Raw genomic sequence first — 25,342 nt, forward strand, 5'->3', positions numbered from 1 at the left:
GCCTAACCCTCCAGCGCCTTTAATCCTCCATCGGGCACGCCCCTGACCCTCCACCGGATGCGCGCCTAATCTCCAGCACCCCTGATCCTCCATCGGGCGCGCACCTAACTCTCCAGCGTCCCTGACCCTCCATCGGACGCACCCCTGATCCTCCATGGGTGTGCCGCTGACCCCTGATCCTCTCTTGCGCCCTTCCCCCCTCCCCCGCACACTGCTGCTGCTCACCCCCAGCTCTTCCACCTCCGCCACCCCGGCGCTCGACCCTTCCCCCCAACTCCTGCCCTCGACCTTTCCCCCATAACCCAGACCCTTCCCCCAACCAGCCCCGCGCTCGACCCTTCCTTACCCCCACGCCCACCCTCGACCCTTCCCCCGACACTTCCCCCATTCCCGCCCTTTCCCCTGACCCCCGACACTTCCCCCCGACCCCTGCCCTCGACCCTTCCCCTCCACCCCGACCCTTCCCCCAACCACCCCCATGCTCGACCCTTCCTACCCCCACCCCCACGCTCGACCCTCCCCCGCCCCCCCTCGCCGCCTCCCTAGGGTCAGCTCTTTTCTGCAGGTGCTTGTCTTTAATACATGACATGACTCCACTGTTTCTGATTTAAGCAACACACAAAGCGTTTCTTCAGCATGACTCTTACAAAACACAAGGGCCATCATAGCCCCACAATTCTTTAGTTTTCTCAATTAACACCCGCTTAGAAAATGGGGTTGGGGGGCCTGGGAGACTGACAATGTTGCTCATTAGCCTGGCCCTTCCGTTTAGCACAATTGTTCCCAGTAAGCTCAGGGACAGGGTCAGAGTCAGATGGGCTAAGCCAAGACAGGAGGATGGGAGGAGCCCAGAGAAGGAAACAGTCACCTTGGGAGAGTTCAGCTGCTTAGAGAGAAGTCTGCTGAGCTGTGATGGCCTAATGAGGGAGATTGTGTACCTGCTGGAAGGAGCCTCTGTAGGCACCTTAGGAAACAGCACAAATGCAGCCAATGAAATATGAGCTGTAAATATCACATTTACATGTGTGTCATGTACTATAAAAAACGGTGTCACGTAATATAATTTTGTAGTGCAGGTGCAAATGCCACACCTGGATCTCCAGCATTCTCAAGGATCTAAGAGGTGCATATATACAAGCCAACTGGGGTACAGATCAGTTAGAATTAAACATAAAGTTATAGGGTCACCCTAAAGATACAAGGATTGGCAAGTAACGCTTTTCTGAAAGCCATGAGAACCAAAATGGAGTCACTTAGGCCACACCCTACCAAAATGGGATGGTAGGCAAGAGAGGAAGGGCTCTCGGGCACACAAAAACTGTAATAAGGACTCTGAAAACCACAGCCTTGCACAAAGACCACTGATCGCTTGAGCCCAGGAGCTCAAGGCCAGCCTGAGCAACAGAGTGTATCACCGTCTCAAAAACAAACAAAACAAAAAACAAGAAACTGCTTCTGCAAGAACAATACCCAGCCTGTTCTACCTCGGACTGATGCCACCGTTGTTACTGATCCTTGTAGCCAAGGAAAAGTATTTCAAAATAACTTATGTAGCCTTCCTCATTTTGTCTTTAAAAAACTCTCGACTTTCCTTGCCTTCCTGGATACACCTGTGGCCCGGCCACGGTTCGCCATGGCACAGGAATTCCCAGATTGCAATCATCTGTCATTCCTTTCCAAATAAACTCATTTCTCTGGAGAGCTTCTCTTTTATTTTAGGTTGACACTGTCTAAAGTATTTTATATGTAGAAGAAAACAGAAAGCAATTGAGTCACTTTATTACAAGTCTAAGTAAAAACTTTATTTCTAAAAATTTTTCCAAAAGCATATGATCTGAGACACCAAAATAGACACCCCTTTAGCAACTAAGACGGGCCCCAAGGTTAAAGAAACAAAAGTTATCTCCAGGTCAAGGGTTCAGGGCCTGGCAGACATGGCAGATTTCTGAATTCCTTTCTGAGATATCAAGCTGATTTACAACCCAGGCCACTACAGTGCTGATTGGACAGAGGACCAGCCTTACTGACATTCTTTTTGGATAAGCTACTGCAGACCTCAGGCCAGTTTCAGCAGCTTATACAGAGAGTGCACAAACTGTTTGTTTTCTGTAGTTCACCTTTGACATAAAGAGCCAAATTCCACCTCATTTTAATGCTAAAACCCTGCCCCAAAGTGAACATGTGATGTATGTTACAAACGAGCTTACCTAGTCTGCATGTAGGATCCCCTCACAAATATGTATAGCTTTGCCCCCAGACCTGCCAAATATGTATGATGCCAGCCTTGTGAAACATAAAACCCAAACTGTCCTTCTCCTCTTCCAAGAGAAAGCAACTTCAATGCACACTGGAGACTGTCTCTTTCAGGCTTGCAAATCACTATTGCCAATAAAACTGTCCTTTCTATTATTTAGCCATCCTGGTGGTCTTTGGGACAACAAGTATTAGAGAGCTTTAAAAACACAAAAAGGAACCAGGGCTCCAAAGTTAATAAGAGGAGTTTTAATGAGGGAGATGGAACTAAGATAATATAATGGAAAAATAAAACATCTCGGGACTCCTAAACTCATTACACCAAAGAGGAGGTTAAGCCTGAAGACAGACTCATGCAACACTAGCCATCCTTGAATAGCTGTTGCTTCACAATCTTATGTCAAAGTATTATCCATCAGCCAGACCCCCCATGGAAAATTCTTTGCTGGTCTTGAAACCCTTCAAGATGCATATCCTCCTATAAAGCAAGGACATGTCCATTGTAACTTAGGTTTTCTATCTAAGTCTAGCTTCTACAACTAACATCTGTTAGATTTCACACTGATAATGTTGATTGCAAGCTCATCTTCCCAAGTGATGAGACTCATTCTTCCCAGAAGATGAGACCATTCTTCCACCTGCCCTGAGACATCTGCATAATTGATGCTTCCTTTACTCTCCCTTTTTTCTTCCAATGTTCACCTCATTTTATATAAAATGTAGATTTACTGGGCACTAATTAAAATCTCACAGACATGTAACCATTTGCCTCATTGGCTGGCTACCCACCTCTTCCTACAGGCTTTCTTTCCTTTAAAAGAGAGTATAAATCCTGAGTCACCCAGAAACCTCTGCTTCAAGCCACAGATGTTTCCATAGCTGGTGTTCTTGAAACTGACACTGCAAAATTGTAACTGAGTCAGTGAAAGAGATCTGACCTAACCAACTCCATCTTGCTTCTAACCTCCAAACTGTCCTTGGTCATTCCTGGGTGTAGGCTGAACTAGCTTTGGGAGTAACTTACTTTATAGTTTAAAACAAAGATGATAACCGCCCTTTCCCAAAACCAACCTCCTTCTTGGCTAGGACTAGACTGCCTTTGTAGGACTAACAAATTAGCCACAAGATTAGAAATTGTGGTTTAGGAGTCATGCAGCTGGAGGTTACAAGATTCTGACCCTCCCTAAACTGTTCCTGAGATCAGTGCTTGAGATATTTTGCAGATGGTGCTCTTGATGGATCAGCTGGTACCACCCAGACCAATAAACTGGTTCATCTGATCTTGTGGCACCCACTCAGGAACTCACTCAGCACAAGAGGAAAGCGTCAATTCCCTACTATTTCATCTCTAACCCACCCAATCAGCACTCTCGACTCGCTGGCCTTCCCCCACCCACCAAGTTGTCCTTAAAAACTCTGCTCCCAAATGCTCAGGGAGACTGATTTGAATAACAATAAAACTCCGGTTGCCCACACAGCCGGCTCTGTGGGAATTACTCCTTCTCTATTGCAATTCCCCTGTCTTGAGAAATCAGCTCTGTCTAGTCAGCGGGCAAGGTGAACCCGCTGGGCTGTTACATTCTTCCCAGTCACGCCCTCAAGCTCTAGTTCAATAAACCTCAGATGACTGAGATTTTTGCCTCAATATCTCATTTGGGTTAGCAAAAATCAGGGCAGATTTTTAGATGTGCTGCTGTGATTGGGCATACAACTGGAATCCAAACTTCCCAGCCTCCAAGACACAGAAAGAAACACAATTGGGCAATACCATGCATTACCTGAGAGAAGAACTCCAACCAGTTCCTCAAGTGAGGGAATTTTCCCTGATGCCACCCCCAAAGATTAAAATTCACAGGTAAGATTTGGTTAACGCAGTGAGTGACAGGGACATCCCCTTCCCCTGCCACCTTCTGGGGCTACTCCTTTGAGCACAGCCTTGTCAGTCTGGGGAGCAGGAGGAATTCTTCTGGAATTCTCCACCACCAGTTTCAGACTAGCTCTCACTGTCTTACAGAATTTGCCCTCAAGGCCTCTGCCACCTGACTGCCATCCTCCACCCATCATAGTCTACCTACCTCCCAGACACTCCCTTTAGTGAGGATTTGAGCACCTGGGCTCATAGTTCTTCTATTAAGTCTTGGGGCCCAGAAAGCGATACAACAAAGACTGGCATTTTGACATGTGGAGAGGATAGTGGCAGCTGCATCAGAATCAAGGTCCCTCTAACCTTGTCTTGCTCCTTCGCCCTCAAGCACAGGGAAGGGCTCTCTGCAGTTTCCTTATCTGACCAAGAAAGCTTTGTTCCAAAAGGAATGCAACTGGGCCAGGTGTGGTAACTCAGTTTGTGATCCCAACACTTTGAGAGGCCTAGGCAGGAGGATTGCTTGAGGCCAGGAGTAGAGACTAGCCTCTTCAAATTAGCCAGGTGTGGTGACCCACATCCTAGCTACTCAGGAAGCTAAGGCAAGAGGATTATTTGAGCCCAGGAGTTCAAAGCTGCGGTGAGCTATGATCGCACCACCACACTCCAGCCCGGGCAACAGAGGGAGACTCTGTTTCAACAAAACAACAACAATGACAACAAAAAAAAAGGGAACGCAATTATCTTAAACCCGCTCCCTAGGGATCATGTCAAATTACAAAGATCAGCCACCAGAAAAGAGAAGAGGCTGGGGGTATCACATTGCTCCAGACTTTTCACCTAGTCCTCTGAGGGCAGCTCCCAGAGATCACCTGGATAACAGAACCACCTTTGTTCCTGTGCAACTCCACCCCTCACCTTCCTGTAATGCCTGCCTCACACCTCCCTGGTCCATTCATTCTCACTTATGACTTATTGCCCATCTAAAGAATCTTTGCCCACTGGCATCCTCCACTGTGAAAAAGGCTATATACGTTTCTGTCCCAAGCTGGGTTATTGGTAATCACTCTTGTGATTCCTTCCTGCTATGCCCATCAAAATAAAATTTTGTATGCCTTTTTTCCCCATGAATCTACCTTCTGTCAGTTGATTTTTTTAGTAAACCTTTGGAAGGTGAAGGGAAGTTTTCCCTTGGCACTTACAAAGTCCTGTCTTCATTAAAACCAGCTTCAATACCCAAGTAAATCAACCTTTCTCTCCCCACCTGCTGGTTCTTTGACCTCCTTGGCTGATGTTACTTCCTAAATACGTTCCAGAACACACAACCTCACTCTACCACTTATACCACAGCCCCTTTGAAACCATCTTTGCAAAAAATGTAATAGAAAAAATTATGACAGTGAAAGAGATCTGCCCTAACCAAATCCATTTTGGCTTTAACTTCCAAACTGCCCTTGGTCTTTCCTGGGCATAAGTCAAACTAACTTTGGAAGAAATTTAGTTTACAGTTTAGATAACAGCTCTTCCCAAAACTAAACCACCTTTATAAAGTAATAAAAGGCCACCAGGTAGGATTATGAGAGGGGCCTGAATTCTGTTAAGATGTAGGCTTAAAGGATTACCAGCCACTTTCCAGCCTTTGTTCTGGAGGTCACACGATTTGCGACTTCCCCAATTACTCCTGTAAATAACATCACTATTGTAGAATCTAAGATTGGCCTTTTGAGAAGTCTTTTCAGACTTTTGCATTTTTGACAACAGGATGACTCCACCCAGACCCATGACCCCTGACTCAACTGGTCCTGTGACCCCCCCAACCCATAAGCAGACTCAGCATACTTGGTCCATTTTCTACACCACTATGATTGCATCTCCAACCAATCAGCAATACCCATTCTCTAGCCCCCTGCCAACCAAACTATCTTTAAAAAATGCTTGCCTCCAAATTTTCAGGGAGGCTGATACAATAAAATTCTGGCCTCTGGTTTAGCCACTCTATGTCTATTAAACACGTTCTCTATTGCAATTCCTCCACTTGATAAGTTGGCTCTATCGGGGCACTAGGAAAGATGAACCCTAGGGCAGTTACACCCTCACTGACCTTCTACCCTGCAGCCTTATCTCCTTGGAGTTCTTAGAAAACTGACCACATCCTTCCCTGAAGCCTTCCAATGGCTCTCCACCCTCCACAGCATTCTTATATATCAGGAGCCTCTTTTAAGATTAAAAATAAATATTTTGCAAAGCTCTATGATAGAAGGTGAACTGTCATACCCATTTAATCAGAAATATATAATGACTATGAAGTCAATCATGCTATTATGTTGATTTTGGTTATAAGAAATGGCAAACTGAAAAACTGTAATATGTATTTGTATCACGTATTTTTTGCGTGGAGGGTTTATATGTGTTTGGCCCAATGTTGGGGAGCAGTGGCTATAGAATGGAATTCATGCTCAGCAGGTGGGGTGCTTCTGGCCCTGCCCACCTCTGCAGCTTCACCTCCCATCACTACCCCTTTCTCACTATTTAAACAATGTGATACTGCTTGTAGTCTTCTCAGCACACATGCATACACACATGCTTTTTGAAAGAATGGATATCTTCAATTCCACTTTGTAGGAAAACTTGATGTGCAACTCATAAGGCTATTTTTTCTTTTTTGAGATGGAGTTTCACTCTTGTCACCCAGGCTGGAGCACAATGGCATGGTCTTGGCTCACTGCAACCTCCTCCTCCCAGATGCAAGCAATTCTCCTGTCTCAGCCTCCCAAGTAGCTGGTATTATAGGCACCCACCACCACATCTTGCTAATTTTTGTATTTTTAATAGAGATGGGGTTTCACCATGTTGGTCAGGCTGGTCTCAACCTCCTGACCTCAGGTGATCTGCCTGCCTCAGCCTCCCTAAGTGCTGGGATTACAAGCATGAGCCACTGCACCAGGCCCATAAGGCTATTCTTAATGGTCTTTGAGAAAAGTTGAAGGAGTAACAGTATAATTCAGTGAGGGTGATTGGTGAAGTCACTATGGTCCATGTAAATAGCTTCCTTAGTGACCCAATTTAACCTATGACTAACCCATGACTTAGGGATCACTTTCTGAATTGCATCTCTCATGTGGATAGTAAGCAGTTCAAGATTATGCATGCTAGGAAAAGAAAAAGGTGAGGAAGACATCAAATGCTGCAAACCCTTGAGTTTTGGAAGCCAACATACCAAGTGGTGAGACACCCTTTGGCTCTCAGCCCTGCAGGATGGAGGAAAGGGAGCCTACGCCCTCAGTTGGCTTGTTCACGGCACAGGGAGCAGGTACTTACCGTGGTTACTAATGCCACCTGCCAATTCTCCAGTTGCCATTCACAGCGGATGACAGGAGACACAACAGCTATCAACATGATCTCCATGGCCTCAACCACCTTAAAGAAGAGGGACACCATGCCATGTCTAAGTGCCAGCTTGTCATCACTTCTTCTCATATCTGCCTGCCCATCATCCTACCTAGTCCTGTCCCCTTTGTCCTTCCCCATTCAGGGAGGATCTATTGTATACCCACACTGCACTGCTAGTTGGATGAGGAACTATAGAACTTCAGCCTTTGTGGATGTGACTTTCATGGTTTGAACAACTTGAGAGAGTTCCCAAAAATTTGTGACACGTATTCACTTATGATTTTGCTGACCAAGCAGTTGCATGGTAGCACTGGGAGGGAGCTGTGTGAAGGCCACTCCCATAGCTAAGGAGTGAAACTAGCTAACCAGCAGCATCCACATCAACTAGCTTTGTTGTTTTGTACTCATGATTGTGAAGGTTGCAGAGCACACGCCTTATAAATGGATTTTTGAGACAGTTTCTGATCTCAAGCTGGGATAGTAAGATTCATGAAAGCTGGAAAATAAAGCAATGAGTACAAAGTAATATGAGTTCATCAGCAGGAAAGTGTTTTTTTTTTTTGTTTTTGTTTTTTTAAAAAAAAAGAAGAAGAAGAAATGGGATCTCACTATGTTGTCCAGGCTGGAAACTCCTGGGCTTAAGTGAACCTCCCACTTTGACCTCCCAGAGTGCTGAGATTACAGGCATGAGCCACTGAACTCAGCCTAAGAAAATGTGTATTTAACAAACTTAATGCTACTAAATATTTCTTTCAATACAATTTGAGTATCATCCTCTAGCCATATTTTGCAATCCGTTATAGGGATAAGTTTGTCTCTCAAAAAAAAAAAAAAAAAGAAGGAGATGCTAGAAAAAATTGAAGGAATAATTATAAATAGATGATGAAAGTTAGGTAAAGGATCATGAAGGATGAGTCAAAGATGACTGAGATTTTGTGTCTGGTGGAAGGGAAGAACACTGACATCATTGACAGGGACAAGGTTATCAGGAGGAAAAAAAGGGAACTAAAGGAGAAAATGAATTTGGCACATATTCTGTCGATAACATTGATAGAATATCTATATGGGTTATTATAATAATGTTTATACTTGTATGACTTGGAGGTCTGGGATGAAAAAGGTGGAATGATGTCAGCCAGCGTGTGGGACTTTGAAGTACACATATTATAGTGACTTGTCTCTCCACAAGAGAGCATTATAGTGGTGTCCAGAGTTCATATGGCCAGCTGGCAAGTTTTAGTTCAAAAAGCATCAGAAGTAAGAGAGCATAATTATCTCAGAAGAGGCTGACCCGGTGACTCATGTCTGTAATCTGAGCACTTTGGAAGGCTGAGGTAGGCAGATCACTTGAGGCCAGGAGTTTGAGACCAGCCTGGCCAACATGGCAAAACCCCATCGCTACTAAAAATACAAAAATTAGTGGGGCATGGTACTGCACACCTACTCAGGAGGATGAGGCACGAGAATCACTTGCACCCAGGAGGTGGAGGTTGCAGTGAGCTGAGATCGCACCACTGCACTCCAGCCTGGGTGACAGAGCAAGACCCTGTCTACAAATAATAATAATCTCAGAAGAATGTTTGATTTATAAACTCATCTTCCTTCAGTAATACAGAACAGCCAGATCCATATTAACCAAGATGCCACTCCTCTAAAGAGTTCTAGAAGGAAATAAACCAATAAGGAATAAAACTCTGCCCATTCTGCTATAGCAGCCTTAAGGGAGAGGGACCAGGCAGGGAGCCATCGTGGGGTACACAGAGGAGCTTCACTCTAGACCTCAGGGAATGTCTTAAAGATGACCAGGACTGACCGGGCGACGTGGCTCACGCCTATAATCCCAGCACTTTGGGAGGCTGAGGCGGGCAAATCACTTGAGGTCAGGAGTTTGAGACCAGCTTGGCCAACATAGCAAAACCCTGTCTCTACTAAAAATACAAAATAAATTAGCTGGGCGTGGTGGCATGTGCCTGTAATCCCAGCTACTCAGGAGGCTAAGGCAGGAGAATCGCTTGAACTCGGGAGGTAGGGGTTGCAGTGAGCCGAGATCACACCACTGCACTCCAGCCTGGGCAACAGAACAAGACTTCGTCTCCCAGAAAACACACACACACACACACGCACACACACACAAGACCAGGACTTAGGAGTCCTGGTCACAGGCTGAGGCTGCTCAGCTGCTGTGGATGCTGTTATATGCACCGTCACATGAGGCATGGAAACCCAACTGCTGCTTCTATGGCCTCTGAATAAGGGCCTGAACAGGTGGAGGGGCCACGGCCCATCACTGTCAACATATCAATGCTGATGGAAGAATCCTGCTCATAAAGCATCCCATCGTAAGACCAGGCGAAAGATTTGGTCCCTGCACCCAAATAAGCAGTTCTGTCTTCCTTTGTGAGACAGGAGAGGGTGGCCTGGCAGAGAGCCCTTCCTAGCTGGTGAGCTGGGGAGAATTCTCACGACTGTAAGACACTTGAGGCCGGGCGCGGTGGCTCACGCCTGTAATCCCAACACTTTGGGAGGCTGAGGCGGGCAGATCATGAGGTCAGGAGATCGAGACCATCCTGGCTAACACAGTGAAACCCTGTCTCTACTAAAAATACAAAAAATTAGCCGGGCGTGGTGGCAGGCGCCTGTAGTCCCAGCTACTCAGGAGGCTGAGGCAGGAGAATGGCGTGAACCCAGGAGGCGGAGCTTGCAGTGAGCCGAGATCACGCCACTGCACTCCAGCCTGGGCGACGGAGTGAGACTCCGTCCCAAAAAAAAAAAAAAAAAAAAGACACTTGAAGACCAGAGATCATTTCACTTCCTCAAGATGTTCTCGGTGAAGGTGGAGGAGAGTTAATAGTAAAACTTCACCTAGTCACACCTATTTGTCACTTGAAATGTGGAATTTAACAAATTTGGAGCCTATGAGACCTCACTGTACAGATAAGGAAATCTTCTAAATTGTACCATTGGTTATCATCAAAGTAGGACTAGGACACATCTTGCCTTTCTCTTTTTTATACTAGACTGTTGCCTGAGGCCAGGCTTGGTGGCTAAGCCTATAATCCCAGCACTTTGGGAAGCTGAGGTGGGAGGATTGCTTGAGCTGAGAAGTTTGAGACCAGCCTGGGCAACATAGCTAGATCTCATCTCAAAAAAAAAAAAAAAGAAAAGAGAAAAAAAGAAAGAAAATAGACTGTTGCCTGAGAATGCAACAATTTTGAAAGATGCATCAAACTCACATGGCTACCTACAGATCACACAACCCTTTACTTTTTATTTTATTTTTTTAACTGAGACTGAGTCTTGCTGTGTTGCCCAGGCTAGAGTACAGTGGCGCGATCTCGGATCGCTGCAACCTCCATCTCCCGGGTTCAAGCAATTCTCCTGTCCCTGCCTTCCGAGTAGCTGGGATTGCAGGCATGTGCCACCATACCCCGGTAATTTTTTTCTATTTTTAGTAGAGATGAGGGTTTGCCATGTTGATAAGATTGGTGTCCAACTCCTGACCGCAGGTGATCTACCCGCCTTGGCCTCCCAAAGTGCTGGGATTACAGGTGTGAGCCACCGTGCCCGGCCCACACAACCCTTTCTTATACTTTTTAGCTGTTTGGGGAGGGTCAGAGCCCTCTAGCGTTTTCTCACTTACCTCCCTCCTGTGTATTTTTACCCTCCGGCCCAACACCACTGTTGAGTGGACCCCATATCTTTGATTTTCCATTCTGTCTGATTATCATTATGCATCTGGGTATGAAGTTTTATTTTGTTCCCCGCCTTCCACCCCCAAAGTCTTGCTCTGTTGCCCAGGCTGGAGTGCAGTGACGCAATCTAAGCCCACTGCAACCTCTGCCTCCCAGGTTCAAGTTATTCTCCTGCCTCAGCCTCCCAAGTAGCTGGGATTACAGACACATGCCACCACACGTAGTTTTTTGTATTTTTAGTAGAAATAGGGTTTCACCATGTTGGCCAGGCTGGTCTCAGACTCCTGACCTCAGGTGATCCACCGGCCTTGACCTCCCAGTGTGCTGGGATGACAGGCATGAGCCACAGTGCCTGGCCTGGAGTTCTTAACGTATTTTCACCTTACCTACTAAAGGAGGAAGCGGGAGTAGTGGTGTGGGTTCACAGACATCACCACTGTTGTGAAAGCCTCTGGGTGAAGCTGTCATTCTTCTTTCTTCAAAATAGCGTAGGGTGTATGTCTTAGTCCATTTGTGTTGCTATCACAAAATACCTGAGACTGGGCAATTTATAAGAAATCTAAATTCATCTTCTCACAGTTCTGCAGGTTGGGAGGCCCAAGATCAAAGTGCCAGCAGGTTCTGTTGCCTGGAGAGGACCTACTCCCTCGTGTCCTTCGAGAGTGGAGGAACCACTGTGCTCACAGGGCGGAAAGGCAAACAAGCTGAAACTCCTGCTGCATGAAGCCTCTTTTATAAGGGCCTTGATCCCATTCACGACGGAGGAGTCCTCATGGCCTAATCACCTCTTAAAGTCCCCGCCTCTTCACACTATCTCACTGGCATCACCTGGGTTTTGGAAGGGACACGTTCAAACCCTAGCAGTAAACAAGCCTTCATCAGTGCCTCTTAAAGGATCTGAAAATATGTAATTACAGCAGGCGTCTCTGGTGATTCTTATGCATAAAATGTTTGAGAGCCATGTGTTCGAATTTACATAAAATAATACCATAGTTTTCTCCATTCTTCCCAATACCTCCACTTCTATCATTTTAAAAAATGAGTATTGAATTCCCAAAACACAGACACAAATGCTCACTTGCTTTATAACCGAACACCTGCCAAAGGTGAATGAAAGTGATTTTTGGATTACCCACCTCTTGGGGTTCCTGTTTTTTTTTTTTTTTGAGATGAAGTCTCGCTCTGTCACCCAGGCTGGAGTGCAGTGGCACTATCGCAGCTCACTGCAACCTCCACCTCCCGGATTCACGCCATTCTCCTGCCTCAGCCTCCCGAGTAGCTGGGACTACAGGCGCCCGCCACCATGCCCGTCTCATTTTTTTGTATTTTTATTAGATACGGGGTTTCACCATGTTAGCCAGGATGGTCTCGATATCCTGACCTCGTGATCCACCCGCCTCGGCCTCCCAAAGTGCTGGGATTACAGGCGTGAGCCACTGCGCCCGGCCTCCTGCTCTTTTTCTTATCCCTACACCCCCTGGACTGGAGAGCCCAGAGCCTGAGGTCAGTAGAAAAAAGACTGCTGCGTCCAATGATGTTAGCTTTGAAGACCCACGTGATCTCTGAGGCCTAAGCTCTGATTGTTTTTATTTTGCCCAAATTCCTGTCTAAGGGGGCTGGGGAGTCATGCCCTACAAACCATAAATTCTCATCAGATGGGTTTTATTAACCCTATAGATCGTGACTTACTTTCCGATCTGGCATAACATTATGTGAAAAAGAAATAAGTCAAATATTTTACCCCAAGACATGTTTCTTTGCCGTATTTTGAAATGGTCCTGCAAAGCTGTCCTTTGTGGGGGAAAATTTGCATCTGTAAAGAATCTCTATTCACAGAGCTAGATCTTTTTCTTCCAGGCCCTCCCAATCCTGAAGAGATTAACTAAAAGTCTAGCACCTTTTAAAGGTCTGAATAGGAAACATTTGTCATCTATTGTCTCTAAGGGCAGCCACTATAAGACTTCAAAAGAACCTTAGTCTCCACAATCTTTTTTTTTTTTTCATTTTATTATTATTTTTTGAGACACAGTCTCGCTCTGTCATTCAAGCTGGAGTGCAGTGGCGCGATCTCAGCTCACTGCAACCTCCGCCTCCTGGGTTCAAGCGATTCTCCTGCCTCAGCCTCCCGAGTAGCTGGGATTACTGGCACCAGCCACCAAGCCCAGCTAATTTTTGTGTTTTTAGTAGAAACGGAGTTTCAACACCATGTTGGCCAGGCTAGTCTCAAACTCCTGACCTCGGGTGATCCACCAGCCTCAGCCTCCCAAAGTGCTGGGATTACAGGTGTCAGCCACCGTGTGTGGCCACAATCTTTTATCTTAACTTGAACATCTCCTTTCTATCAATCCCAGGTCTGTAGACAAACTCAACCAATTGTCAATCAGAAAATGTTTAAATTTACCTATAGCCTGAAAGTCCCCCCTCCCCCACCACTCCTGTTTTGAATTTGAATTGTCCCGCCTTTCTGGACCAAATCAATGTATTTCTTAAATGTATTTGATGGATGTCTCCTGCCTCCCTAAACTGTGCCCCATCCACCTTGGGCACACGTTCTCAGGACCTCCTGAGGGCTGTGTCACAGGCCATGGTCACTCATATTTGGCTCAGAATAAATCTCTTCAAATATTTTACAGAGTTTGACACTTTTCGTCAACATCTCGAAGGAGCACTCACCCCAGTACTGCCCATGATCAGAAAGAGGGCAATGTGGAAACGCCCGAAGCCGATGGTCTCCACTGCATCTTCCACGGTGAACGTCTTTGCCTCTAACAACAAAAGACAAAGTGGAAAAAATTGCTTCTGCAGGGAAGGGAATGCATGTGGACTATCAGCTTCAGAAAGCCAACCCATTATTATAAAAACAAGTTAATATGGGGGGTCAGTGGTAGGCAACCTCCGCCTACCAGTTCAAGCAATTTTTCTCCCTTAGCCTCCTGAGTAGTTGAGATTACATGCACCCAGCGCCACACTGGGCTAATTTTTGTATTTTTAGTAGAGATGGGGTTTCGCCATGTTGGCCAGGCAGGTCCCAAACTCCTGACCTCAAGTGATCCGCCTGCCTCGGCCTCCCAAAGTGATGGGATTACAGGAGTGAGCCACCATGCCTGGCTGCTTCTTTTGACCTCACCTTTTTGCATTTAAGCTTAAAAAGGATTCTTTAAGCAGCAGGTTGAGCTGGAGACTTCTATGATAATCTCACCTTTAACCTGTGGCTCTGCGGTCCCCAGGCTCAATTTCCGAAGGCTGAGGATCGTGACGGGCTCTGTTGGCTTGGTTGCCATCTTCTAAATAGCTCAAGTTCCCCAAACAGCTTCCCTGGTGGAAGCAAGGGAGGGAAGAAGGAAAGAAATATAATGGTTATTGGATAGTTAGTATATGCCAGGCACACTATACACAAAATTTCCTGAAGCCCTCACAAAAATCGAATGAGGTAGTATTTTTATCCTCTTTCATACTGGGCCTCTGGAACCAAGCAGCTCAGTGTTTTTTTTCCCTACTACTTTTTATTGATTGATTGATTGATTGATTGAGATGGAGTCTCGCTCTATTGCCCAGGTTGGAGTTCAGTGGTGCAATCTCAGCTCACTACAACCTCTGCCTTCTGAGTTCAAGCGATTCTCATGCCTCAGCCTCTCGAGTAGCTGGGGTTACAGGCATGCGTCACCATGCCTGGCTAATTTTTTTTGTATATTTTGTAGAGACAGGGTTTCACCATGTTCTCCAGGCTGGTCTCGAATTTCTGACCTCAGGTGATCCGCCCACCTCGGCTTCCCAAAGTGCTGGGATTATAGGCGTGAACCACTGTGCCCAGCCTTCCCTACTACTTTTTAGGTATGTGGCTTTGAGGAATTTGCCCTTTGCACACCTCAGTTTTCTCAAATGAGTTTCCTAAAATGGGGATGATATAATAATGGCACCCAACTTTCAAGGTTGTTGTGATGATTAAATGAGTTAGTTCACAGAAAGCACTCACCCCCATAAGTGGCAAGTACTAATGTGCTTGATAAATGGAAGCCGTTACTATTATTACTCTGTATGAGAGTATTTCTCACTAATCATTATCCTGAACACTTTACATACATGAATTATTCCCTCTAATCTTCACAGAAGATCTGTGAAATATTATAATTTATCACTGTCTGGCATGTAAGGAACCTGAGAAATGGAGAGACTAAATGGCTAAATTAGATAATCGAGCTAAATTAAGAGGCCAAATTAGACAACCAGGACTCTGAGACCAGTAACCAACCTTGAGCCTGGGGCCAGACGCAGGCCTTGGCAATTTAACCAATAGCATCCTCTGAGTGGGAGGGAAGATGGCTTTGATACAGAAAAACAATCGCAAAGCAGCACTTCACACTTCCGCAGATCCTGTATTTCCAGTGTGCTTTCTTGCATGTCATTGTCATTTTTTTTTTTTTTTTTTTTTTTTTGAGGCAGAGTCTTGCCCTGTCGCCCAGACTGGAGTGCAGTGGCACGATCTCGGCTCACTGCAACCTCCGCCTACTGGTTCAAGAAATTCTCCTCCCTCTTACATGCACCCACTGCCACACTGGGCTAATTTTTGTGTTTTTAGTAGAGATGGGGTTTTGCCATGTTGGCCAGGCAGGTCCCAAACTCCTGACCTCAAGTGATCCGCCTGCCTTGGCTTCCCAAAGTGTTGGGATTACAGGCGTGAGCCACCATGCCTGGCTGCTTCTTTTTACCTTGCCTTTTTGCATTTAACCCTAAAAAGGATTCTTAACTCTAAAAGCCGAAAGAAAACTAAGACAAGTAAAGATGGGTATCAAGTTAGTGGCTTACCCACACAGACTTTTGTGTGTGTGAGACGGAGTCTTGCTCTGTCGCCCAGGCTGGAGTGCAGTGGCCTGATCTCGGCTCACTGCAAGCTCTGCCTCCCGGGTTCACGCCATTCTCCTGCCTCAGCCTCCTGAGTAGCTGGGACTATAGGCGCCCGCCACCATGCCTGGCTAATTTTTTGTATTTTTAGTAGACACGGGGTTTCACCGTGTTAGCCAGGATGGTCTCGATCTCCTGACCTTGTGAATCCGCCCGCATCGGCCTCCCAAAGTACTGGGATTACAGGCGTGAGCCACCCTGCCTGGCCAGACTTTTTTTCAGATGACTCTAAGACATAGTAACTTAATTGTATATTCCTAGTGGGATAAACAGAAAGCCTAAACTATTCTTGCTAATGATATTGTTAGTAATAATATTGGTATCATCAGTTGCATATTAGTACATATTTAGGATAAGGAAAGTAATTATGTTAATATTGTTAGGAACCCAGGTTTTCATTGTTAAGAGGAAAAAGATAAATATAAAATCAAATTCAGCTACGTAAAAAATTTATAATCCCAATTTTGAACTTGAAATAGAGATATGAAATTATTATATAACATATAATATTAACAAATATAATGTTATTAACAAATATAATACATTAACAAATATAATTATTATATAACATATATAATAAATATAAACAAACAAACCCAGGCACTTTAGGTGACTAATTTTGAACTGGAAATAGAAATACGAAATTATTATATAACATATAATATTAACAAATATAATATATTAACAAATATTATTATATAACATATATAATAAATAAACATAAACAAACAAACCCAGGCATCTTAGGTAAATGGCTGATTCTGGCTCAGGGACAGGAAATGTACAAACTGAGCCTGGGGCATTTTGTCGTAGCCTATAGCATGGGCAATATCAAAGACCCCTGGGGTTGTAATGAAAGATTACAAAATTAAAACTGAGGGCTGGGCGTGGTAGCTCACACCTGTAATCCCAGCATTTTGGGAGACTGACGCAGGAGGATTACTTGAGACCAAGAGTTTGAGACAAGTCTGGCCAACACAGCAAAACCCCGTCTCTACTAGAAATGGAAAATTAGCCAGGCGTGGTGGCATGCACCTGTAGTCCCAGCTACTCAGGAGGCTGAGGCATGAGAATTGCTTGAACCCAGGAGGCGGAGGTTGCAGTGAGCCAAGATTGGGCCACTGCACTCCACTCTGGGTGACAGAGTGAGACTCCATCTCAAAAAACAAAAACAAATTAAAATTGAAAAGGCTCCCACTGGCCAAAGATGGGACAATTTGAACATCAGAAAAACTAATGACTGCCAAGAATTGAAACACATTGAAGATGTTAAAGTCCATTTGTTCACAGTAATACCATAATGAAGACCTAACTGATCACCTTTGGAGAATGGTAAGAAATAAACTCATTCTGAAAACTAGCAAAAATAGTAAATATCTTGACTTTTTTGTACAAATTGTCTGTACAGCAGGGTAACAAAACAGTTGCTGAGGGAAAATTATTTGTGAATAATAAAGCTAACATATGCAGAGAAAAGGATGGAATTAAGTCATGACTGTTTTGCACCTTCTAAAAAAATAATGGATCCAGGCAACAATCATCACTGGCTTGTAAACTATGAGGTGAAAGGCTGATGGTGAACTTTGCTATGAGAGGGATATGACTGATAACACCTGAACCCACTGAAAAATCTTAACACCATGGAAACAGAGACAGGCAGATTGCATTGGGTCCTAATGAGATGCAACAGGAAGACGTATACAACATCACCTGTGAAGTATTCGCATAAAGAGAAATGGAACCTGAATCGAATCAGGAATCTAGCTCTAGCTACCAGCTTACACAGGAAATCAAGAAACATGTTAAACAACACCACGTGGATGCAATAAGAAAAATGCAGAATGCTGGAAGCTGTATAAGAAAAATGACCCAGTTTCTTCATTAAATAAATGGCAAGGGAAAGAAGAGGAAAGGGGAACCTATAGACTAAAATAAAAGAGACACATCAAACCAAAAATGGACCTTGTTTGGATGTTCATTCAAACAAATCAACTATAAAAAATTTAAAAATAAAACAAGTGTGTGGCTGGGTGCAGTGGCTCACCTCTGTAATCCCAGTACTTTGGGAAGCCAAGGTGGGTGGATCACCTGAGGTCAGGAGTTCAAGACCAGCCTGACCAAATGGTAAAACCCCATCTCTACTAAAAATACAAAATTAGCCAGGCGTGATGGTCCATGCCTGTAATCTCAGCTACTCGGGAGGCTGAGGCACAAGAGTCGCTGGAACCCAGGAGACGGAGGTTGCGGTAAGCAGCGATCAAGCCATTGCACCCCAGCCTGGGCGACAAGAGCAAAACTCCATCTCAAAAAAAAAAAAAAAAAAGAATAAAAAAAGAAAAACAGCAATGTGAGAGAGATATAGATACAGAAAATATCAGGGAAATTTTAGCAAGTTTGGAAATTTGAAGATATTAAGAAATTACTGATGGCCTCATTAGGTGTGACAATGGTATTATGGCTACGGTATAAGAAAGAATCCTTGTATTTTTGAGGTACAAACTAAAATATTTACTAATGAAATGATGATGTCTGGGATTTATTTTAAAATAAATAATAGGGTGAGGGCAGCATGTATAGGAATTACATGGGTGTATAGATGAAAAGAGAATGGTGATCTATTGAAAATTATTGGAAGAAGATTATTATCTTCTACTTTTGAGTATGTGTAGTATTTTCCAAAATAAATAATTCAAAAAAATGAGGTTCTGAGATTCTGGGGTTTTTTTGAGATGGAGTTTTGCTCTTTTGCCCAGGCTGGGGTGCAGTGGCGGGATCTCATCTCACTGCAACCTCTGTCCCCCGGGTTCAAGCAATTCTCCTGCCTCAGCCTCCCGAGTAGCTGGGATTACAGGTGCCCGCCACCACGCCCGAATAATTTTTGTATTTTTAGTAGAGACGTACATTTCTCCATGTTGGCCAGGCTGGTCTTGAATTCCTGACCTTAGGTGATCCACCTGCCTTGGCCTCCCAAAGTGCTAGGATTACAGGCATGAGCCACTGTGCCTGGCGGTTGTGAGATGCTTATGTAACTTTTCCAATGTCTGATCACTAGTTAAGTAGTAGAATCAGAACTCACAAAGGGTTAATATCCAAAATATGTAAGAAACTCTTTGGGCGGGCACAATGGCTCATGTCTGTAATCCCAGCGTTTTGTGAGGCTGAGGCGGGCAGATCACAAGATCAGGAGTTCGAGACCAGTCTGGCCAACATGGTGAAACGCTGTCTCTATTAAAAATACAAAAATTAGCCAGGTGTGGTGGTGTATGCCTGTAATCCCAGCTACTCGGGAGGCTGAAGCAGGAGAAATCACTTGAAACTGGGAAGCAGAGGTTGCAGTGAGCCGAAATCATGCCACTGTACTCCAGCCTGGGTGACAGAATGGGACTCTGTCTCGGCAGGGGGGCAGGTGGCAAAGAAGATCCTGGCCAGGTGCAGTGGCTCACGTCTATAATCCCAGCACTTTGGGAGGCCGAGGCAGGCAGATCACCCGCGGTCATGAGTTCGAGAACAGCCTGGCCAACATGGTGAAACCCCATCTCTACTAAAAATACAAAAACTAGCAGGGCACGATGGTGGGTGCCTGTAATCCCTGCTACTCGGGAGGCTGAGGCGGGAGAATCACTTGAACCTGGGAGGCGGAGCTTGCAGTGAGCTGAGATTGTGCCACTGCACTACAGCCTGGGCAACAAAGCAAGACTCCATCTCAAAAAAAAAAAAAAAAAAAGGAAAAAGGAACTCCTGCAACTTGAGCAAAACTCAAAAAACTCAAATGATGGGCAAAGGACCTGAGCAGACAGTTTTCAAGTGAAGACATACAAATTGCCGATAGACAGCCAGTACAAATGGCCAATGAAAAGGTGCAGGACATCACTAATCCTCAGAAAAATGCAAATCAAAACCACAGTGAGACATTACCTCATACTTGTTAGGATGGCGATTATCAAAAGGTCAAGAGAGAGATAGTTGTGGGAATGTGGAGAAAAAGGAACCCTTGTACACTGTTGGTGAGAATGTAAATTGGTGCAGCCACTATGGAAAACAGTATTGAACTATCCTCAAAAAATTAAAATAGAACCACCAATATGATCCAACAGCCCTACTTCTGCATATATCCAAATGGAATTGAAATCAGTTATCTCAGAGAGATATCTGCACTCCCATGTTCACTACAGCGTTATTCACGATAGCCAAAACATAAAACAACCCAAATGTCCATTAACGGATGTGTGGAAAAGGAAATTGGGTACATGCATACAAGGACAAGGGAATTTTTCTTTTTCTTTCTTTTTTTCTTTTTTTGAGACAGAGTTTCATTCTTGTTGCCCAGGCTAGAGTGCAATGGCAGGATCTCAGCTCACTGCAACCTCCACCTCCTGGGTTCAAGCGATTCTCCTGCCTCAGCCTCCCAACTAGCTGGGATTACAGGCATGTGCCACCACACCCAGCTAATTTTGTATTTTTAGTAGAGACAGGGTTTCACCATGTTGGTCAGGCTGGTCTCCAACTCCCGACCTCAGGTGATCCACCTGCCTCAGCCTCCCAAAGTGCCGGGATTACAGGTGTGAGTCACTGCGCCCGGCCACAATGGAATATTATTTATCTTTAAAAAAGAGGGAAATCCTGCCATCTGCAACAAGGTGGATGAAACTGAAGGACACGATGCTAAATTAAACAAGCCAGGCACAGAAGAATGAATACTATGTTATATCATTTACATGACGAATCTAAAATAGTCAAAGTCATAGAAGCAGAGAGTGGAATAGTGGATGCCATTCTGAGCAGCTGAAGGGAAGGGGAAACAGGGAAGTATTAGTCAAAGGCACAAAATTTTGGCTATACAAGATGAATGAATCCTAAAGTTCTTCCTACAGCATTGAGCCTGTAGTTAACAATATGGTATCATGCGCTTAAAATTTTGCCAGAAAGGTAGATCTTCTGATAAGTGTTCTTATCACAAAAATAATAATAGCTGGGTGTGGTGGCTCATGCCTGTAATCCCAGGAATTTAAGACCAGCCTGGCCAACATGGTGAAACCCCATATCTACTAAAAATACAAAAATTAGCCAGGCGTGGTGGCGGGTGCAGTGGTGGGCACCTGTAATCCCAGCTACTCAGGAGCCTGAGGCAGGAGAATCACTTAAACCCAGGAGGCAGAAGTTGCAGTGAGCTGAGATTGCACCACTGCCCTCCAGCCTGGGCAACAGAGCAAGACTGTCTCAAAAAAAAAAAAATAAAATAAATAATAAATAAGAAGGCTAGAGGAAACGTTTGGAGGTAGCTTTATGGCATAGATTGTGGTGATGGTTTCACAGGGATACTTATCTCCAAACTCTTCAAGTTGTATACATTAAATATGTACCAGTTTTTATGTCATTCATGTCTCAATAAAGTGGTTAAAACAAAAACAGAAACAAAAAATCTCAAGCCAAGCTGTCCTTTTGCCAGAACATAAAAATAGCCAGAGAGGGCCGGGTGCCACAGCTCACGCCTGTAATCCCAGCACTTTGGGAGGCCAAGGTGGGTGGATGGCTTGAGGTCAGGAGTTCGAGACCAGCCTGGCCAACCTGGTGAAAACCCATCTCTACTAAAAATACAAAAATTAGCTGGGCGTGGTGGTGGGCACCTGTAATCCCAGCTACTCGGGAGGCTGAGGCAGGAGAATTGCTTGAACCTGGGGGGCAGAGGTTGCAGTCAGCCGAGATCGTGCCACTTCACTCCAGCCTGGGCGAAAGAGTGAGACTCCGCCTCAAAAAAAAAAAAAAAAAAAAAAAGAAGCCAGAGAACAGCTGTGTAGTAGCACATCAAGGTCATTAATGTTTGCCAAGTGCTGGCTCTGTAGTTCCTGTGGAGGCTTCAGAGGAGGATCTGACATGTTCCTGGCCTAAGGAGTTTTTTGTTTTTTGGGTTTTTTTTTTTTTTTTTTTTTTTTTGAGACAGATTTTCAGTCTTTTTGCCCAGGCTGCAGTGCAATGGCGTGGTCCTGGCTCACCGCAACCTCCGCCTCCCAGGTTCAAGCAATTCTCCTGCCTCAGCCTCCCGAGTAGCTGGGATTACAGGCATGCATCGCCAAGCCCGGCTAATTTTGTATTTTTAGTAGAGACGGGGTTTCTCTGTGTTGGTCAGGTTGGTTTTGAACTCTCCACCCCAGGTCATCTGCCTGCCTTGGCCTCCCAAAGTGCTGGGATTACAGGCATGAGCCACCGCACCTGGCCTAGTTTTTAATCTAGCTGGGGACGCAAAAGATAAACATTAACAATTATACTGCAGTGTATATATTCTTTGTTTTCTTAAACACTGTCACAGAGACATAAATATTCCCAGATGGGAAAAAGATCAATAATGCTCAGAGATAATCCATGAAATTCTCCCTCTCAAGAGCGAACATAGAAAGTATGAAAAGTTGTTATTTACACATAGTGGGAAAAGCAAAATAATTGGTCTCTCAGCCCATCTGGGAGCCTGAAAGTTATGAGGACAGACAATTCTAAAACTACTGCTCCCTTTTCAGACATTGTTGGAACACCATTTGAAGGGTGTTCTTTATTTGGAAGCTCTTTTTTTTCCTTTTTTCCTCTTTTTTTTTTTTTTTTTTGAGACGGAGTTTCACTAGCGTTGCCTAGGCTGGAGTGCAATGGCGTGATCTCGGCTTACCACAACCTCCGCCTCCTGAGTTCAAGTGATTCTCCTGCCTCAGCCTCCCGAGTAGCTGGGATTACAGGTGCACACCACCATGCCCAGCAAATTTTTTTATTTTTAGTGGAGATGGGGTTTTGCCATGTTGACCAGGCTGGTCTCAAACTCCTGACCTCAGGTGATCCGGCCAACCTCAGCCTCCCAAAGTGCTGAGATTAGAGGCATGAGCCACAGCACTTGCCCTAAATTTTTTTATTTTAATTTAATTTTTATTTTTTGATACAGGGTCTTACTCTCTTGCCCAGGCTGGAGTGCTACCACACCTGGGCAAAAAACAAAAAAATTGGACTTAATAAAAATTTAAAACTTTTGTGCATCTAAAGACACTATCAAGAAGGTGAAGAAAAAAAAAAAACCAGAATGGGAGAGAGTATTTGCAAACCATATACCTGATAAGAGTGTAGTATCCAGAATATATAAAGAACACTCACAACTCAATAATAAAAAGACAATCTGATTTTTTTTTTTTTTTTAAATAGAGTCTTGCTCTGTCACCAGGCTGGAGTGCAGTGGCATGATCTCAGCTCACTGCAAACTTCCCCTCCCGGATTCAAGTGATTCTCCTGCCTTAGCCTTCTGAGTAGCTGGGATTACAGGTGTGCACCACCACACACAGCTAATTTTTGTATTTTTTAGTAGAGACAAGGTTTCACCATGTTGGCCAGGATTGTCTCAATCTCTTGACCTCATGATCCACCCGCCTTGGTCCCCCACAGTGCTGGGATTACAGGCGTGAGCCACCATGCCTAGTGACAACCTAATTTTTCAAATGGGCAAATGATTTCAATAGACATGTCTACAAAGAAGACATGCAAATGGCCAATGAGCACATGAAAAGAGACTCAACATCATTGGTCATTCGGGAAATGCAAATCAAAACCACAAGATATCACTTCCTACTCAGTAGGATGCCGAAAAATTTTGGGGTTTTTTTTTTGAGACAGAGTTTCACTCTTGTTGCCCAAGCTGGAGTGCAGTGGCATGTTCCTGGCTGACTGCAACCTTTGCCTCCTGGGTTCAAGTGATTCTCCTGCCTCAGCCTCCCAAGTAGCTAGGATTACAGGCATGCACCACCACACTCGGCTAATTTTATACTTTTAATAGAGACAGGGGTTTCACCATGTTGGTCAGGCTGGTCTTGAACTCCTGACCTCCAGTGGTCCACCTGCCTTGGCCTCTCAAAGTGCTGGGATTACTGGTGTGAGCCACAGCGCCCAGCCAGATCCCTAAAATTAAAAAGGTAGGCAGTATGTTTCTCATACTTTATAATTATTTTTTTAAAAAGGCAGTAGCAAGTGTTAGTGAAGATGTGGGGGCATCAGAACCATTGTGTGTTGCTGGTGGGAATTTAGAATCATGTAGCCCCTGTAGAAAACAGTTTGTCAGTTCCTCAAGGGGTAAACATAGAGTTACCGTATGTGCTGTTCCACTCCTAGGTATAACCTCAGGAGAATTGAGAACATAATCTTATGAGTTGAATTGTGTGCCCATCAAAATTTATATGTGGAAGACCTAACCTCTAGTACCTCAGAATGTGACTTGATTTGGAATTAGGATCATTGCAGATGTAATTCGTTAAGATAAAGTCAGCTCTTCCTCTTTCCCTAAGCGGCCTGAGGTGATCTGTGAAATGGTTTGCTATTCACTTGACCCAGAGAACTCCACAAAATCATGCAAATCAAGACGTTCAAATCTTTGTGTTCACTTTAAGAACACTCATGACACTTCCCAGGTCATCAAGGGTATGCATATATGAAAAACCACGAAGTATCTGAAAGATGTCACTTTACAGAAATAGTGCGTACCATTCCGATGTTACAATGGTGGAGTGGGCAGGTGTGCCCAGGCCAAGCAGTGGGGCTGGACACAAGGTTGGTGGCCCAAAAAGAGTGCTGAATTTTTGCTGCACATGCTTAAAAATGCAGAGAGCAATGCAGAACTTAAGGGTTTAGATGCAGATTCTCTGGTCATTGAGCATATCCAAGTGAACAAAGCACCTAAGATGCGCCGCCGGATCGACAGAGCTTATGGTTGGATTAACCCATGCATGTGCTCTCCCTGCCACATTGAGATGATCCTTACTGAAAAGGAACAGATTGTTCCTAAACCAGAAGATGAGGTTGCCCTGAAGAAAAAGATATCCCAGAAGAAACTGAAGAAACAAAAACTTATGACACGAGAGTAAATTCAGCATTAAAATAAATGAAATTAAAAGTAAAAAAAAAAAAAAAAAGGGCCAGATGTGGTGGCTGTGCCTGTAATCCCAACACTTTGGGAGGCCGAGGTGGGTGGATCACAAGGTCAGCAGTTTGAGACCAGCCTGACCAACATGGTGAAACCCCGTCTCTACTAAAAATACAAAAATTAGCCGGGCATGGTGGCGTGCACCTGTAATCCCAGCTACTCAAGAGGCTGAGGCAGGAGAATCTCTTGAACCTGGGAGGTGGAGGTTGCAGTGAGCTGAGATCATGCCACTGCATTCCAGCCTGGGCAACACAGTGAGACTCCGTCTCAAAAAAAAAAAAAAAAAAAAAAGATGAAATTATACTGGAG

At 44.6% G+C, this 25,342-nt stretch overlaps 1 protein-coding gene and 1 pseudogene across 1 annotated transcript in view; one reads left to right on the top strand and one right to left on the bottom strand.

Moving 5' to 3' along the window:
* The window catches only part of SVOPL (SVOP like), an 86,674-nt gene extending 71,058 nt beyond the window's left edge, over positions 1-15,616 (bottom strand). The window contains exons 1-3 of the mRNA XM_016945515.4: positions 14,396-15,616; positions 13,870-13,961; positions 7,433-7,531 (exon numbers count right to left, since the gene is read on the bottom strand). Of these exons, the coding sequence (XP_016801004.1) occupies positions 7,433-7,531; positions 13,870-13,961; positions 14,396-14,477 (273 nt within the window). The 5' untranslated portion in view covers positions 14,478-15,616. The remainder of the gene's footprint in view (positions 1-7,432; positions 7,532-13,869; positions 13,962-14,395) is intronic.
* An 8,803-nt stretch (positions 15,617-24,419) lies between these two features.
* Positions 24,420-24,974, top strand: LOC463764 (large ribosomal subunit protein uL22-like; annotated as a pseudogene).
* The last annotated feature ends 368 nt before the right edge of the window (positions 24,975-25,342 follow it).

The sequence above is a fragment of the Pan troglodytes genome, chromosome 6 (assembly GCF_028858775.2).
Source record: "Pan troglodytes isolate AG18354 chromosome 6, NHGRI_mPanTro3-v2.0_pri, whole genome shotgun sequence".
In the NCBI taxonomy this organism is placed as follows: domain Eukaryota; kingdom Metazoa; phylum Chordata; class Mammalia; order Primates; family Hominidae; genus Pan; species Pan troglodytes.